A 15,929-nucleotide genomic window follows, 5' to 3' on the forward strand; every position below is an offset into this window, starting at 1 on the left:
CTGGCCAAGTGGCCGGCAAAGGTAGCTCTACGCCCTGGCCTTGCATGGCACGGTTGCCACTTGCCTGGCAACGCACCCAGCTGCAAGCTGGTAGCTGGAGCTCGGAGACGGAGAGCAATCCAGAGAGATGCCCCCAGCGTCAGCCGGCTCGATCCCTTGGGCTGAGAGTGGTCGTCTCGTCTGGGTCGGGGCTCTGGACCAGTGCGTACGTGCCGCTAAACGGAGTTTTTTTTATTTTTTAACATAAATAATTAAATAAATATATTTAAATAAAAAATATAAAAATATATATTTATCAACTTCTCGTACAGAAATAGACGTCTAACATCTTTTAATAAAATACTTAGATGCTTATCGCTCCTGCTACCATGGTATGGTAGTACTTAGCCCTTACCGTCACATGATAGTGCTGGCCCTTACTGCACTCTACAGTCTCCTCAAAAGTTGGTTAGCCTCATGTGTAAACAGTTTAGTCCTGTATGAACAATGCTCGGTAGCTCTAATTTATCTCTCATCTTCTTTATTCAGAATTTTTTTACATGTTTCATAATTCATGTACAACTCATCTTAATTATATTCACTAAAAATTGTGTAGAATTTATTTAATTATTTATGTTAGAAAATATAAAAAAATCTCCCGCTGAACGATCCAGAGCGTTGCGTTGAACCTTCTCTGTCGTACAGTTCAAGTGTACACAATGCTGTGCGCCATGGACCATGGGACCGCTGCCTGTCGCCTCACGTTGCGGACCAATGTCTCAGGTAAGATCACATCCAGGCTTTGGACGCTGGTGCAGGTGCCCGATGAGTTGTACAATCCTATCTGTTGATCACCATTCATCTCCATGTTCCACGCAAGAGGACGTCCCAAAAGTGCCTCCATTAGCAGTTTAGCATGATTCAGCTACCCCGCATGTGGGCGCTGCTATCCAACGATACAGAAATTTTGGGGAGCTCATGAGTTTCACACACCAGCACCTTACCTTGTTGTGATACCAAACATATGTATAGAATGAATCAGGAATGAAAAGGCTTTGCTGTGATCTCAAGCATAAGAATAAACAAGGAATCAGAATGGAGTGTGAAACGACAGTAAAGACTTGATTACGATATCGCTCCACATTACATCCAACAGCTTGGGACTTACCTTTTCTTATAAAAGAATGTAGGGAAAATATTGTTTTTGCAAGAATAGACATTATTACAAGCAAAAACATTTTTTCCCGCAAGGTTTAACTATGGATAGCTTGCAATGACAGAACCACAGTGACATCCGATGATTTATCGGCTTTACTGATGGAGACAACTTCGTCCTCACTTGAAGCTACAAGGTTGTCCATATATTCCTAGAACGGGTTTTTATGCTGGGTGATGAACAGAAGATTGATTACTAAATATACCTCAGAAAATTGTTCTACCAGACGTAATTGAGGAAAGCAGTTGCATCAGACTTTGTCATGAAGGTTAACGACCAGGTGATGTGCATCATCTAGAAGCTTCCAGACATCTAGCTGCCCAGCCATGCTATTGCACTCCCGCAGTATCTCATCCATACTGCTGTACTTCTCAATTATTAGCTTCCTCCTCTGCAAGACACATGCTGCAATAGCATAGAGCAACAAGTCATCAGTTGGCGGGGCGTGAAGCCTTATCCTTGCCCAAGTGGACCTTCCAATCCCAGCTCGGATAGCGGCCTGGTCAGCCCACATGACCTCCCACAAACACACAGTCTGCTCAAAAGTGAGCTCCCTCCTGAAGAGAACCACCACCATTCTGTACACAAAGAAGCAGTCCTCAGCCTGAAGTTTCTGCAGGTGCCTATAGAGGTGCGAGTCCTTACGCTTGATGATCTGCGAGACAGTCTTCAGCTGTCTTCTGATTCCAACCTCATCAAGCCTAAAGTTGTGTCTCGCTTTCCTCATGAAACCCACAAAGCACCAGAACGCTTCATGGTCTTCCTCCATCACTGCAATTATTGGTGACAACAGATCACTCATTCCTTGACAGTACCCAATCTCTGGATCATAAAGCGCATATGCCTCGAGCAATGCAACTAATCGTGCAGCATGATACATCATGTAAGGCTCCAAATGGTCATAATCTTTCAGCCTAACTGATATTGCCGACTGCAGTGCTTTCTCCTTAGAGACTTCAGCCTGGTTACGGGCGAATAGAGCCCATTCTGTGTTTGCCCGGATAGCGTCTACACGTATAATGCGCTGCCATGTGGCAAAATCCTCTGGAGTTTTGTCAAATATAAAAATTTCTTTCGGTTTGGGGTCACAATTATCTTCCATATTGGAAGAGACGGGTGTTTTGTCAGCGTCCTCTTCATAGGAAGACTCAGAGTCAGAAGATTCTGATTCTGCCATACATGGATCAACATAAGTTAACTCACTTGTATCTTCATCCATGCATTCCACAGCAGCCCAGTTTGCACTCTCTGATTCTTCTGCCTTGCTGCCTAAAGATTTCAATTCTTTGGGCAACACACAAGCTCTCGTGCTAGCATCTTTCACATAAGGTGACCCTGATCCTTCAGCCCCATCAGAAAAATCCTCATTAATGAACTCATTTATAACATTCAGCCCATTTCCTTTGTAGCAATTCAAAATGTGATGGCACTGTCGCCTCAGCTTTTCATATTCTTTCCTGCACCATAAGTTGTGGCAATTCATTTATCAATAAATTAAGCACCATTGTGGTTCTAGTTCCATTATCTTCAGATAACAAGAACCGCAGCAAGTCTGATGTCAGTAATGGAAGCAGCGGATGCACACAGCTATTACATCTACTTTTTTACTCTTGTAATCTTGTTTCATGGAATTTTAAGATAAATCATTCTCAATCCATACTGAGCATTCAAGTAAACCTAGAAAGCAAAAGCTGATGGAAGACAAAGAGTTCAGTTATGAAAATGATACCTTTTCTTTATCTTGATGGTATTCCTGTCCTCTTCAGAACTGTTCAAATCATAACTGTATATAACAAGAATATGGTCAGTCTACTGACTTGAAGCAGCACCATATTTGATAAGGTAGATATTTATTAATAAAAAGCTAAAACAAAACAATGTGAAAGTAATTTGCTAAGCCTCACTCAACCAGATAATACATTTTTTCTTGCTGCTGGTTACATGATTTTTTGTTAAGCATAAGACACTTTTCTTGGCTATTGCACTAACTTTGGGATACATGCACAAATGCTTTTAATTTTTATTATTTGGCCCAAAAATGTGGCTTAGGAAAATCAGTTACTTTATAAATGGATACTAGGCAGCCCCATAAATAAAAAGGAAAAAATAGCTTAGTATCATCACAAAGAGGAATAGGTTGGAAAATAACATCAAATGTGAGAATGTCCATGAGGAGCATAGGGCCGTATGTCCCTGACACACTGGGTGGTATTTTTCAACTCAGTGACATTTGCGACGGTACTGGGCAAATCCAAATTCTGAGAATTTTCAGATCCAACTTGTGACGTATGAGAGATGAATGCATTTTGCTATTGACATGTTTTCGGTAATCCAGGCTGAGTAATAGTGTTCCTAAATCCTAACCCAAAACCAAATTCAACTGGTCGGAATTTGGATATTTGAATAAAAATGCTTCATATTTGTTTTCAAATTTTCAAAGATTACTCCCTTCATTTCTTCTCATAAGGCATATTTGTCTATGCACGGTGATCAGGGATGTTAGACTAGAGAATTATAGAGGAAAATGATCATAATAGCAGTAGAAGAGTTTGTGTGAGAATTATAGAGAGAAATGACCATAGATGTTCTAGATATTGCGAGCATAAGTGAGAAGAAAAAGGAAAGAAAGGATCAAAAGCCTTATATGTCAAAACAAGGTTGGAAAAATCATACATGTGACATTTTGAAACAGAGGGGGTATGATGGAAGGAAGAATTTCGGCAAAGAACGCTATGAAAAGCAGTGCAAGGGAATCCAGGTCACCAACCTGGTAGAAGTTTTGCCATCAACAACAACATAAAATCATAGGAGTACTTTATTTTTACTCACAGGCAAAGTTATGGTGTGAAACCTCATTTTGGATGAAAAAGATCTGAAAATATTACAATAACATATGCACCATAGCATTCTCATTTTCACAAGAACGGATCACGTTAGACTAATTCATTACCACTTCAAACACTGTTAACAAGATGATTGTTGCATCATACTAAATGCATAAAACAAAATAGGAGAATCATCTTACACTCCAAGTAGAAATGGCCAAACTTCAGTCCTGATGCCCGGCTCAATTCCCTGGAAACAATGATATGATAAATTCAGTTTACCATTAAAGTGGAAAAAGCGACACAACATGCTATAGGATCCAAAATTTGCATAGCTAACTATTCCAACATATCAGTCAGCGGTTGTGTATATATAAAGATGGACCGGATAACAACAATGCTTACCCCACTGCGAACTTTCTTTAGAAATTTTCTTCCCCCATCACGAAGCTTCCCATTTGCTGAAAATAGACGATTCCAGTGTTTACAAGAAAGTGCCCGTTTTCTTTTTCTTTGAGACCATGGAGATTTAATTCCACCTCTAGAAATGAAATGTGGTAGGAAAGAAAGAATAAGTTGCAGATGGCTGATGATTCCATGTTCTGCATTATTGCAGCTTGCCAAAAATGCAACTGACCATCATTCATGGACTTCCATTTTTCAATTCAAATAATGTTGCAGCCAATTTAGTGCGATCACTATGAGCTAAAATGTGCTACTTTATTGGTTACCACCAATGTATATACAACTTAAAATCTAGCATATCAGTAACATAGTAACACAAATGCTCAAGGTATCAAATTCACGATATCAGCAATTAATGCCACGTTAACTAACCCATATGACCATATCATGAAATGTTATCCGTGACACAGTTTGACAAAACATGGTTTTGAAATCTACCACTGCTAATAATCAAGATCCTAAAAAGGACGCCCAAACTATCTAACATTGACTAATTCTTATGCTAAATTGCTCATTACGTTCTTATACTGAATTGACAAAACATCCCATCCACATTTCACGCAACTAGTACTTTGTCCCACAACTTTGTACCTAATACTGTGAGCTGTTGATCAAGACTTAACTAGATCAAAGCGTATAAAAAGCACCTGGTAGTTGGTTCAGAGCACTTGAACGGCAAAAAAAAAAAAAAAAAAAAAAAAAAAAAAAAAAAAAAAAAAACCTAAAACTAGAACTAAAGGCTAAAGCACATTTTGTAGCAATACTAATTCCGAACAAACTACCACGTCGCTGTACCACCAAATGAGCATAATTCTGAGAACCAGTGCACGAATCATCGTTAGGAAACGTCAACAGGTACCCAACTAAAATTCCCCATTTTTAAGCGACACATTTTTCTGTACTAACCAGAATCCGAACAGGAGAACTCACCGGTCAAGGTTCGGAGAGGAAGGCGCCAGCGGGGACGGGGAGGAGGCTACCGCCACTGACGCCGACGCTGACTCCGAACCCTCCGCGGCCGAATTCCCCGACGCCGCCAGAGAGGAGGCCGACGAGGCGGCGAGGAGAAGGGACCGGCGATGGATCCACGAGGAAGACCGCGGGGACGAAGGCGCCCTCGGCGAAGCCGACGCCGACGCTGACGAAGAGGTGCTGGATCGCCGCAGGGCCTTCATCGCCCTTATCTCCTGCTGCCCCGCCTCCACCTACCACTTCTTAACCACGATTAGCGGAGTATCTAGTCCACCCCGACTACTTCCCGCATAAGGGCGGGGAGCTTCCCCATCCACTCCGCCGGCGAGGCGCGCGTATCTCGCCGCCGGTGAGGGTGTGCGGGTACACTGGTGGATGCGGAGCACTGCGTGTCGACGGGTGATTCGGGAGTTGATGCGGTAGGCACCGGTTTTAAACAGTCGTGTACGGTCACTGCCATGTGGACCCATGAGTAAGTGAAAGCGCTAGCAGGATACTATTGAGTACACAGACCAACAACTACCACTACTCGTGTAATTTTTACATTCTAACCTTCTTTAAAAAAAAAACATATTCCACCAGTAGGTCACCGCAAAAATAATTTCTAAAAATATATCTTTTTTAATGACACTTGACATCTTGGTGGAATAATATAGCGCCATAATATTTAGCACTGTGCTACTAATCTTCTATTTTAGATTTATAAGATCATACTGCAACGGTGTCAATGATCACAACGTCGTGCTACTTAACTACGATGTCAAATATCATAGTGTCGTAAAAAAAATCTATTTTTCAATATTATTTCCTAATAGATTTATGTGTACAATTTTTTTTAAAAAAGAATTAAATTCTAAAAATTCAACCAACTACTGATCGAAAGAATACCTACCGTTTTTTTTACAGCAGTCTATGTTCAGCTTTGATGGTGCCTAATGAAACTGTGATCCTTTTTTTTATCACAACGAGGCATACCCACACACTCTATAAAGAGTGTGCTCCTATCATATACTTATATATAATATTGTTAAAAGTACTTGTGCATACGTAAATAATATGTATTAGAATTTAAAACTTAGTAGATGGAGCCGCACCCTTATTGGTTCTACCACCACATCAAGAGTTGGTTCCCAATGAAATTATGATCTACTCCTACCAAGTATCAATCACAACCAAGCTTTTATTTACCCGAGCTCCAGCGGTAACCGAAAATGCGCGATAACCGCGGTTACCGGTCAAAAATTCAAAAAAAATCAAAGAAAATTTATTCGGCAAATTTTAAATTTTTGCGAAAAAATCATGTTTTTGTCCTCTCGGTAACCGAGCGGTTTGGGTCGGTTATCGAGCGGTTTGGGTTGGTTACCGAGCGATTTTCTCGCATTTTTGATTCGGTCGGTTACCGAGCGGTTTGGGTCGGTAACCGCTCGGTTTTCTCGATTTATCGAGCGGTTTTATCGAATTTCAGCGCAGTTCAACAAAAAACCTAAAAAAGGGTTCAATCTTGTAAAATAAATAACTAATTCATCCGAGCTTCAAATCAAGTGAAACAAATTTTGTTGGCTTCCTTGTAACATGATCTACATGATAAAAGTATTTATACTCATAAAAATGTTCAAAATTTTCTGTGAGAAATTTTATTTGTTAAACCAAGGTAAATGCATAGTTTACTCTTTGCTAATCCAAAAATCATGAAACTAATTTTGTTAGTCTTATTACATGATCCTATATCTTTTAAAAATATATGAACTCATGAATTAGTTATTGTAACATGCATGATTGTGTAAATATGTTGCGACTAGATTAATTCATAACTGACCCATCACACCTTAAAAATTAGTGAAACCACTTTCATTAGCTTATTTATATTATGATTTACGTAGAAAAAATAATAGTAGATATGAAAAAATTAATTACAGTGATGTTTCTTAACATATTCACTTTATGCTTGTGAACTTTGTAAAAATCATAGAGAATTTAATAAAACTCTAAATAAAGTGAAATCAATTTTAAAGATTCTCTTAAAATACGTTTTATACAAGAAAAATATGTGTTTGCATGTTACACTTTTTCTTAACGTGAGTTAATAATTGAGCCGCGCGCTTCAATTTTTTTCATTTTTTTCAAACTTTCTCCCTATAGAATATGATTCAAACGACATTATTTTTGAAAAAAAAAAATCACATAAGTTCTTAGAATTATGTCTAGTTTTTTTTAAGATTTTTTTTGAATTTTTTTTGAATTTTTTTAATTTTTTCGAATTTTTTGAATTCAAATTTCGGTTACCAAGCGGTTTTTGAAATCGGACCGGACCGGGAAGGTCGGTAACCGCGATTTTTGAGCGGTTACCGACGGTTTTTTGAACTCTGATCACAACCCATATCTTTTTTAAACTTTATCATTTTGTGTTTTATGTGAGATTTGGTTTGGTATCTATTTTTAAACGAAGGAAGTTCTTTTAGCAAGGTAGTGGGACAGAAAAGAAATATCATCTGGTTAAATGGGATTTGATTTGTACTCCTAAGAAAAAAAAGAGGTTTGGACACTAAAAATCATGTTGCCCTTTTGTGCAAATAGTGGTGGAAATTAGATAAGGAGGGCATCTAGTAGAACACTATTAGAAAGAAATATACGTCTTCTTCTCTGCTAGCTAATGTAAGACATAGTTAAGGAGATTCTTCTTGCTGGAGTGATCTTAAAGTTTGAGACTTGTACCTTCAAGAGAGGAGATGCCTAGTTGGTACTGGCCAAAATACTAGGTTTTGGAAAGATTAAACTGTTGTGTTCTTTTCCAAGACGTATATAGGATCTGTGATTATTCTGGCATTCCTGTTAGGCAAGCTTTTGAAAAAAATTAGAACCTAACGTTTAAGAGATGGCTAAATAGTGATCTATCTGATCAATGGTCTTTTATGCAAAATATAATGGCCCAGATTAGATTGTCTGACTCTGAGGACCTGATTTGCTGGTCTCTTAAAATGAATGGCCATTTCACTGTTAAGTCAATGTATATGTGGTTAACAAGGGGATACCCAATAAATCCTTTAGTCATATCTGAAATGCAAAACTTCCTCAAAAAATTAAAAAAATTCTATGAATTTTAGAACAGCATGCTCTTCTCACTAAGGATAATATGATTAAGAGAAAGTGGAATGGTGATGTGTCTCGCTACTTTTGTACTCAACAGGAGTTATGTGTGCATCTTTTCTTTTTTGCCCCGTTGCTAAAACTGTTTGGGGCTTTGTGGCTTCTTTTTTATGCTAATAGAATTCTAGCTCTGTTCAGCAATATTATGTGTGGATTCAATCTTGGCTGTGTCAAGGGAAAGTTTTTCATTTGGTTGGTTTCACAGCTATTTGTTGGGCTATTTGGAAAGCCAGAAATAAAGCTTGCTTTGAGAAAAAAAAATTATTTGTGACCCTAGTGAAATTATTTTTCACACTTGCTCTTTTTCGAAAATTTGGGCAGATCTTTTTGAAGGGCATGTATAAGGAAGCCTTGATGAAAGGTGCGTAAGGTTTTCTAAGTGCTGTGATGAATATTTTGGCTTCTCAATAAAAACAGATATCTTCTGTGTTGACGCTTCCTAATTCAGATGTGGTGATTTCTGATGTAAATGCTGATACGAGCACTTCTAACTTGGCAGAGGATAATGGAGTGAATGACTAGTTTCTGTTCGAGTGGTTTGTATTCCTATTGGGGACTTTATCTGTCTCATATGATCAAATTTAGATGTTTAGCTTTTGGTTCGATACGGTTTGTAAGCGTTGGAGAACTCTCGTTCTATCTTTTTGGTATGGGTTGGGTTATAAAATATTGTTAAGTATTGTATTCCGTTACGTATGAGGACCTCTACCGGCGGTTAAACACGAAGGAAGGGGAAAGGGACATCTATAAGATGGCCAAGATCCGTGAGAGGAAGACGAGGGATGTCAACCAAGTCAAATGCATCAAGGATGGGATAGATCGACTTCTGGTAAAGGAAGATGAGATTAAGAATAGATGGCGAGAGTACTTCGAACAGCTGTTCAATGGAGGAGGTGAGAGCTCTTCCATTGAGCTGGACGACTCCTTTGATGATGCCAACAAGCGTTTTGTACGAAGGATTCAGGAGTTTGAGGTCAAGGAGGCTTTAAAAAGGATGAAAGGAGGCAAGGCAATGGGCCCTGATGGTATCCCTATTGAGGTGTGGAGATGCCTTGGAGACATAGCAATTGTATGGCTAACTAAGCTTTTCAACCTCATTTTTTGGGCAAACAAGATGCCCGAAGAATGGAGGCGGAGTATATTAGTACCAATCTTCAAGAATAAGGGGGATATTCAAAGTTGTACTAATTACTGTGGGATTAAGCTGATGAGTCATACGATGAAGCTATGGGAGAGAGTCATTGAACACCGCTTACGAAGAATGACAAGCGTGACCAAAAATCAGTTTGGTTTCATGCCTGGGAGATCGACCATGGAAGCTATCTTCTTGGTACGACAACTTATGAAGAGATACAGGGAGCAAAAGAAGGACTTGCATATGGTGTTCATTGACTTAGAGAAGGCCTACGATAAGATACTGCAGAATGTTATGTGGTGGGCCTTGGAGAAGCACAAAGTCCCAACAAAGTATATTACCCTTATCAAGGATATGTACGATAATGTTGTGACAAGTGTTCGGACAAGCGATGGTGACACCAATGATTTTCCAATTAGAATAGGACTGCACCAAGGGTCAGCTTTGAACCCTTATCTTTTTACTTTGGTGATGGATGAGGTCACAAGGGATATACAAGGTGATATCCCATGGTGTATGCTCTTTGCAGATGATATGGTGCTAGTCGACGATAGTCGGACGGGGGTAAATGGAAAGTTGGAGCTGTGGAGACAGACCTTGGAGTCGAAGGGTTTTAGGCTTAGTAGAACTAAAACTGAGTACATGAGGTGCGATTTTAGTACTACTAGGCACGAGGAGGATGAGGTTTGCCTTGACGGGCAGGTGATACCTCAGAAGGATACCTTTCGATATTTGGGGTTGATGCTGCAGAAGGATGGTGAAATCGATGAAGATGTGAGCCATCGAATCAAAGCCGGATGGATGAAGTGGCGCCAAGCTTCCGGCGTCCTCTGCGATAGGAGAGTACCACAGAAGCTAAAAGGCAGGTTCTATAGGACGGCAAATTAGACATGCGATGTTGTATGACGCAGAATGTTGGCCAACTAAAAGGCGACATGTCTAACGGTTGAGTGTAGCGGAGATGCGCATGCTGAGATGGATGTGTGGCCACACAAGAAATGATCGGGTTCGGAATGATGACATACATGATAGAGTTGGTGTAGCACCAATTGAAGAGAAGCTTGTCCAACATCGTTTGAGATGGTTTGGGCATATACAACGCAGGCCCTCAGAAGCGCATGTACATAGCGGAAGAATAAAACGTGCGGATAATGTCAAGAGAGATCGATATAGATCAAACTTGACATGGGAGGAGTCTGTAAAGAGGGATCTGAAATACTGGAATATCACCAAAGAACTAGTCATGGACAGGGGTGCGTGGAAGTTAGCTATCCACGTGCCAGAGCCATGACTAGACTTTCAAGATCTTATGGGTTTAATCTCTAGCATACCTTAATTTATTTGGGACTAAAAGGTTTTATTGTTGTTGTTTATTTTGTTACGTGGTAATGAAAATGTGATTTCCCCGTTTAAAAAAAAGGAACACACAATCACACTTGGTTGCAGGGAAAAGGAATGGCGATATGATATTTCGACGACACGACCAAAGATCGTTGTTGCTAGGCCTGAAGAGTGAGTGGCTTGCAGGCCAATCTTCCGAAAGAGCCGTCAAAAGATTTCGAGAAGAGGTCGTCACCAGGGTTAAAAACCAAACGGTAACCGAATTTGAATTAAAAAATTTAAAAAAATTAAAAAAATTGAAAAAAATAAAAAAATTAAAAAAATGTTTAAAAACTAGATACGATTCTAAAACCTTCTGTGAATAAAATTTCAAAAATAATATCGTTTGCATCATATTCTATAGGGAGGAAGTTTATAAAAAAAAATTGAAACGCGCGGCTCAGTTATTAACTCATGTTAAGTAAAAGTTTAACATGCAAACACATATTTTTCTTGTGTAGAATGTATATTAAGAGGATATTTAAAATTAATTTCACTTTATTTAGAGTTTTATTAATTTCTCTATAATTTTTACAAATTTCACAAGCATAAAGTGAATATGTTAAGAAACATCACTGTAATTAATTTTTTCATGTCTACTGTTATTTTTTTCTACGTAAATAATAGTATAAATAAACTAATAAAAGTAGTTTCACTAATTTTTGAGTGTGATGGGTCAGTTATGAATTAATCTAGTTACAATACATTTACACAATCCAGAATGTTAAAATAACTAATTCATGAGTTCATGTATTTTTAAAATATATAGGATTATATCAGAAGACTAACAAAATTAGTTTCATTATTTTTGGATTAACAAAGAATAAACTATGTATTTAATTTGGTTTAACAAATATTTTTTCTCACAGAAAAGTTTGAACTTTTTTATGAGTATAAATATTTTTATCATGTAGATCATGTTACAAGGAAACCAACAAAAAAATTTCATTTCATTTGAAGCTCAGATGAATTAGTAATAGATTTTATAAGATTAAGATAATTTTTAGATTTTTTGTTAAACTTTACTGAAAATCGAGAAAACCGAGTGATTACAGATAAAACCGAGCGGTTACCAACAATGCGAAAAATTCGAGAAAATCGTTCGATAAATCGCAAAAACCGCTCGGTAACCAGTCCAATTCAACCGGTTACCGAGCGGCTAAAATCGCGATTTTTTCCCCCAAATTTTAATTTTTTTCAAATAAATGTTGTCCGAATTTTTTTTATAATTTTGACCAATTGCCGCGGTAACCGTGACTTTTCGATTACCGTCGGAGCTCGTTAGCTAAACCTTGGTCGTCACCTCTCCATTTTTATTCTATTTTTTGCATCGCGTTGCGTTGGTCGCATCTCTCGGGTCGATGCCAGTTCGTGAACCGTTGCCTCAAAAGCTTCGGCGATTCTGGCAATGGCAGGGACGGCAAAGCAGGGCGTCGCGGCCGGGCAGAAAGGCCCTTCAAGTTCAAGATCCCGACGACGGCGACGCGGCCTTGCGCCCGGGACGCAGTTCTTCAGCGCCGAAACGAAGGGCCAGGTCTGCAGCACGCAGCATCACTCATGCGAGCTTGGACGTGGCAGCTTCGAGTGCTAGTAAAATTGGCGCGCATGGCGCCCCGTCCATGTTCCTCTCCTCCGTCTTCATGTGACCTCTCGTGGAGAGTCACATGAACTGGCTCCAGGAGTTAATAAGGTTGATGTTTCATAGATTTCTAGATCATTTTTTATTCGCTGCCTGCACTAGGTAATTTAGGTCTCGTTTGGCACAGTTTCAAATTAAAGATTTTTTAGGCTAGTCAAACTTAGCTTAAAAATTTTCGGATCTGAAACCATAAGTGAATTAAAAATATTTAGTTAAGTTATTTAATTTTTATTTTAAACTAAAAATAAAAGTTTAAACTATTTTATTTTATTATATAAACTTCATATCTGATCTCGGAGCTAGGTCATATGTTGCTGGTGAAGTCTTGCTGCCTCATAGCCATGGTACCTGATGCATATCAGAGTAAAACAAAAAAGGAAAAAAAATAAAAGAGAAAAAAGTCATGGTGTAAATGCAGGTCAGTGATGCATATCTGGGTTCAGGTGGGAGGATTGTTATGCTTCTTGGCTCATGAACATGCTCCATTTCTGATAGTATTTTCATACGATTCAGAATGACTCGGTTTCACATCATAGACATAGCTTGAGGCCCAAACTTATGTGTTTTTCTTTTTTGAGAGAGAGAGAGGATTCACTGGTCCCTGAACTCAAGAAACTACAGATCGCGTCGGCCTTATGGATCATGGCCCGGTTCGTTGGCACAAAAAGCCTCTTATATTTTCCCTGGATTAGGAAATTTTCTTCTTTTTTCAGATTACAAGACAAGACACAGCACAGTACCACACTCTGAGGTCTGAGCCGAGAACTGTTGTTCCATCTTCAGAAATTAGCTCGTGCCATCGGTCAAATACGGTGGCGCAATTCGCGTACACATGCGTGCCCGGCGTTGTATTCACACGTGCGTCCATCTTTGCAACGTTCGAAAATGCTCGTTCTAGGGATGAGCAGTCGGCGAGGTAATTGATTTCGATTGCAAGTCGTTTTACAGGCGTATTTCAAGAACAAAAGAACAATCCGTGATCGACAGCATATGAACACGTAAATGGAGGCCAACAGTTACATGTCTGCCAACTTACAAGCCAAGGAAAAGATGGCACCACAAGGGTCGAGGCACAGACAAGTTCAGCAACAAAATCCAGATCAGATCCATATAACACAAATAGCCCCATACAAAAACAGATGATGTTAACATATTCCTCTGCAAATCACCTGAGAATGAGGCATGGGCTGTCAGGAGACATCGCACAGGCGAAGTGCACAAGTGAGAAGATTATACAGGCCACCGTCACAACATTAATAAACAGATGCAGTCATCAATCAGGATTGCGTATACGTATGCGGACGAAACTGACTGTCAACATGGTTGGTGCCAAGCAGAACTTCCCATATGTGCAAATATGCACAAGGCAATGTAATAGAATCACTCCAGCCGAACCTCTACCGTTAATGCATCCAACAAGATGGCAGGCTTGTTAGAAGAAGGCTAGTAAACCACATTGGGAAAAAGGAACAAACATTACACAACGTAGTCGTCAGGGAAGGAATAAACGCACCCTAACAGATGAATTAGCATATCTAAAAAAAATCTGATTCAATCATACTGATGCTTTAATTTGGCACAAGCATTTCTCCCACACATCACAAGTGTAGTTTCATATGCATTATACAATGTATAGACGAGATGAGACCAAAAAAAAAAAAAAAAACATTTCGAACCAACAACATTTTCAAGTGCGTGAGATCTTTCTTATATCATGCATTAGAGGCCATGCTCTATGTTAGCATATATCCATTTCTTGATCTCGAACTTAAACACACCTTCGGATTTCATGAATTGCAGTTCTCAAACTAGACATATGCACGATATGAAGCTTAAGCTAGTAGGAACGTTCATGTGCGTGCACAATACATATTACAAAAAGATAACAAACAAGTAGTGTCAATTGCCAGGACTTTATTTACGACAAACAATTTCACAAAGATTATCCATTAATCTCGATTTGATGACTACTATGCACACGGCAACCGACCCCCTTTAAGGAGGTAACAAGCAAATGTTAAGTAGGCAATAAATTGCAACATAATTACCAAAGGAAACTGCAAATTTCGAAATAATCAATTCATGCCAAGAGATTACTGCACAAAACAGTATGCAAGGAAACCATATGTTACATAGTTAAGCGTATTGCCATAGGCTGGTAAGCATGAGAATTAGTTCATGAGCATGCACAATGTATGTCAGTTAACACAATAAACATAAACCTTTTGTATGGATGATGTTATCTGACTAAAACCAATAGTCATAAGAAATAAAGGCCCCCCTTTTCCATGCTTAAAGACAATCAATTCTAGTATTACCTGAGAGCGGATGCATGACTGAACTAAACATGGTCACCTTGTCGCCACTTATGACAGGTGAAATTTTGGCAGTAAATGGCAAAGTGCATGGCAGAACAGATCAGTTTAGGAAGGTGATGCATACGGAGTCATTGCTTACTTACCATTTGTTTCAATGTGTTAATATTTAACTAACTACCGAAAGTTTAAGATTTTATCCAGTTACATATCTTGGGGCATGTGATGCGATTTTTGCTAAATAAGCTCCAACAGCACCATGTTACTATTTACTGTCAATTAATCTCTATCAGTAAAAACTATAATGAACTTAATTCAGTAGACACACAAGTACACTGAACAAACCATCAAAATGGAAGATAGCTCTACTGGTACTAAGCATGACTACAACACCAATTCAATCTCTTCGCACAGACAAGACTTTCAGATGAACATTTCAGACAAAAGGTGTGTAACAAATTACAAGATAGGCAGCAACAATATACATCTAATTCACACCAACAGGAGTAAAGTAGAATCAAACCCAATCCTTCCAGCCCTGAAGCGTCCGCTGTATTCTTATCTCGTTTGATATTCTTATCTCGTTTGATGTCCTAACATTTATGGACACGGGACACCAATATAAAATCAAAAGTTCGCTATCACAACTTATGCTCAGAGATTAGTATACTACTCATTTAATATGATGGTCATCAAAATTGTAGTAACCACTGGTTCCTAATATGAGGGGGGTACTCGACACTTCCTACGCGACCACATTTATATGCAAAGGCAAAACAGACAGATAAATAATTCTAGATTAAACTAAAACATGCGCAAGCGCAAGGACCAGCAAAGGTACAATATTACTAAACACAGC

General features: G+C 38.9%; 1 protein-coding gene across 1 annotated transcript; it reads right to left on the reverse strand.

Annotated features, from left to right (window-relative positions):
* Positions 1-1,077: 1,077 nt before the first annotated feature.
* LOC133899308 (rab GTPase-activating protein 22-like) lies at positions 1,078-5,878 on the reverse strand. Its single transcript, XM_062340292.1, has 5 exons — positions 5,416-5,878; positions 4,426-4,561; positions 4,221-4,270; positions 2,925-2,978; positions 1,078-2,652 (listed from the first exon to the last, which is right to left on the reverse strand). The coding sequence occupies exons 1-5, from the start codon at positions 5,658-5,660 to the stop codon at positions 1,446-1,448; spliced, it is 1,692 nt and encodes a 563-aa protein (XP_062196276.1). The 5' UTR covers positions 5,661-5,878; the 3' UTR covers positions 1,078-1,445.
* Positions 5,879-15,929: the final 10,051 nt, after the last annotated feature.

Source organism: Phragmites australis, chromosome 18, assembly GCF_958298935.1.
Source record: "Phragmites australis chromosome 18, lpPhrAust1.1, whole genome shotgun sequence".
NCBI classification, from domain to species: Eukaryota; Viridiplantae; Streptophyta; class Magnoliopsida; order Poales; family Poaceae; genus Phragmites; species Phragmites australis.

Bases quoted from the DNA above. Each gene is read 5' to 3' on its own strand.
- LOC133899308 (XM_062340292.1), bottom strand. From the start codon at position 5,660: ATGAAGGCCCTGCGGCGATCCAGCACCTCTTCGTCAGCGTCGGCGTCG. The intron at 4,562-5,415 runs GTGAGTTCTCCT...TTTCATTTCTAG, and splicing joins TCCTCTCCGAACCTTGACCG to AGGTGGAATTAAATCTCCAT. The intron at 2,653-2,924 runs GTATCATTTTCA...CTTATGGTGCAG, and splicing joins ACCATCAAGATAAAGAAAAG to GAAAGAATATGAAAAGCTGA.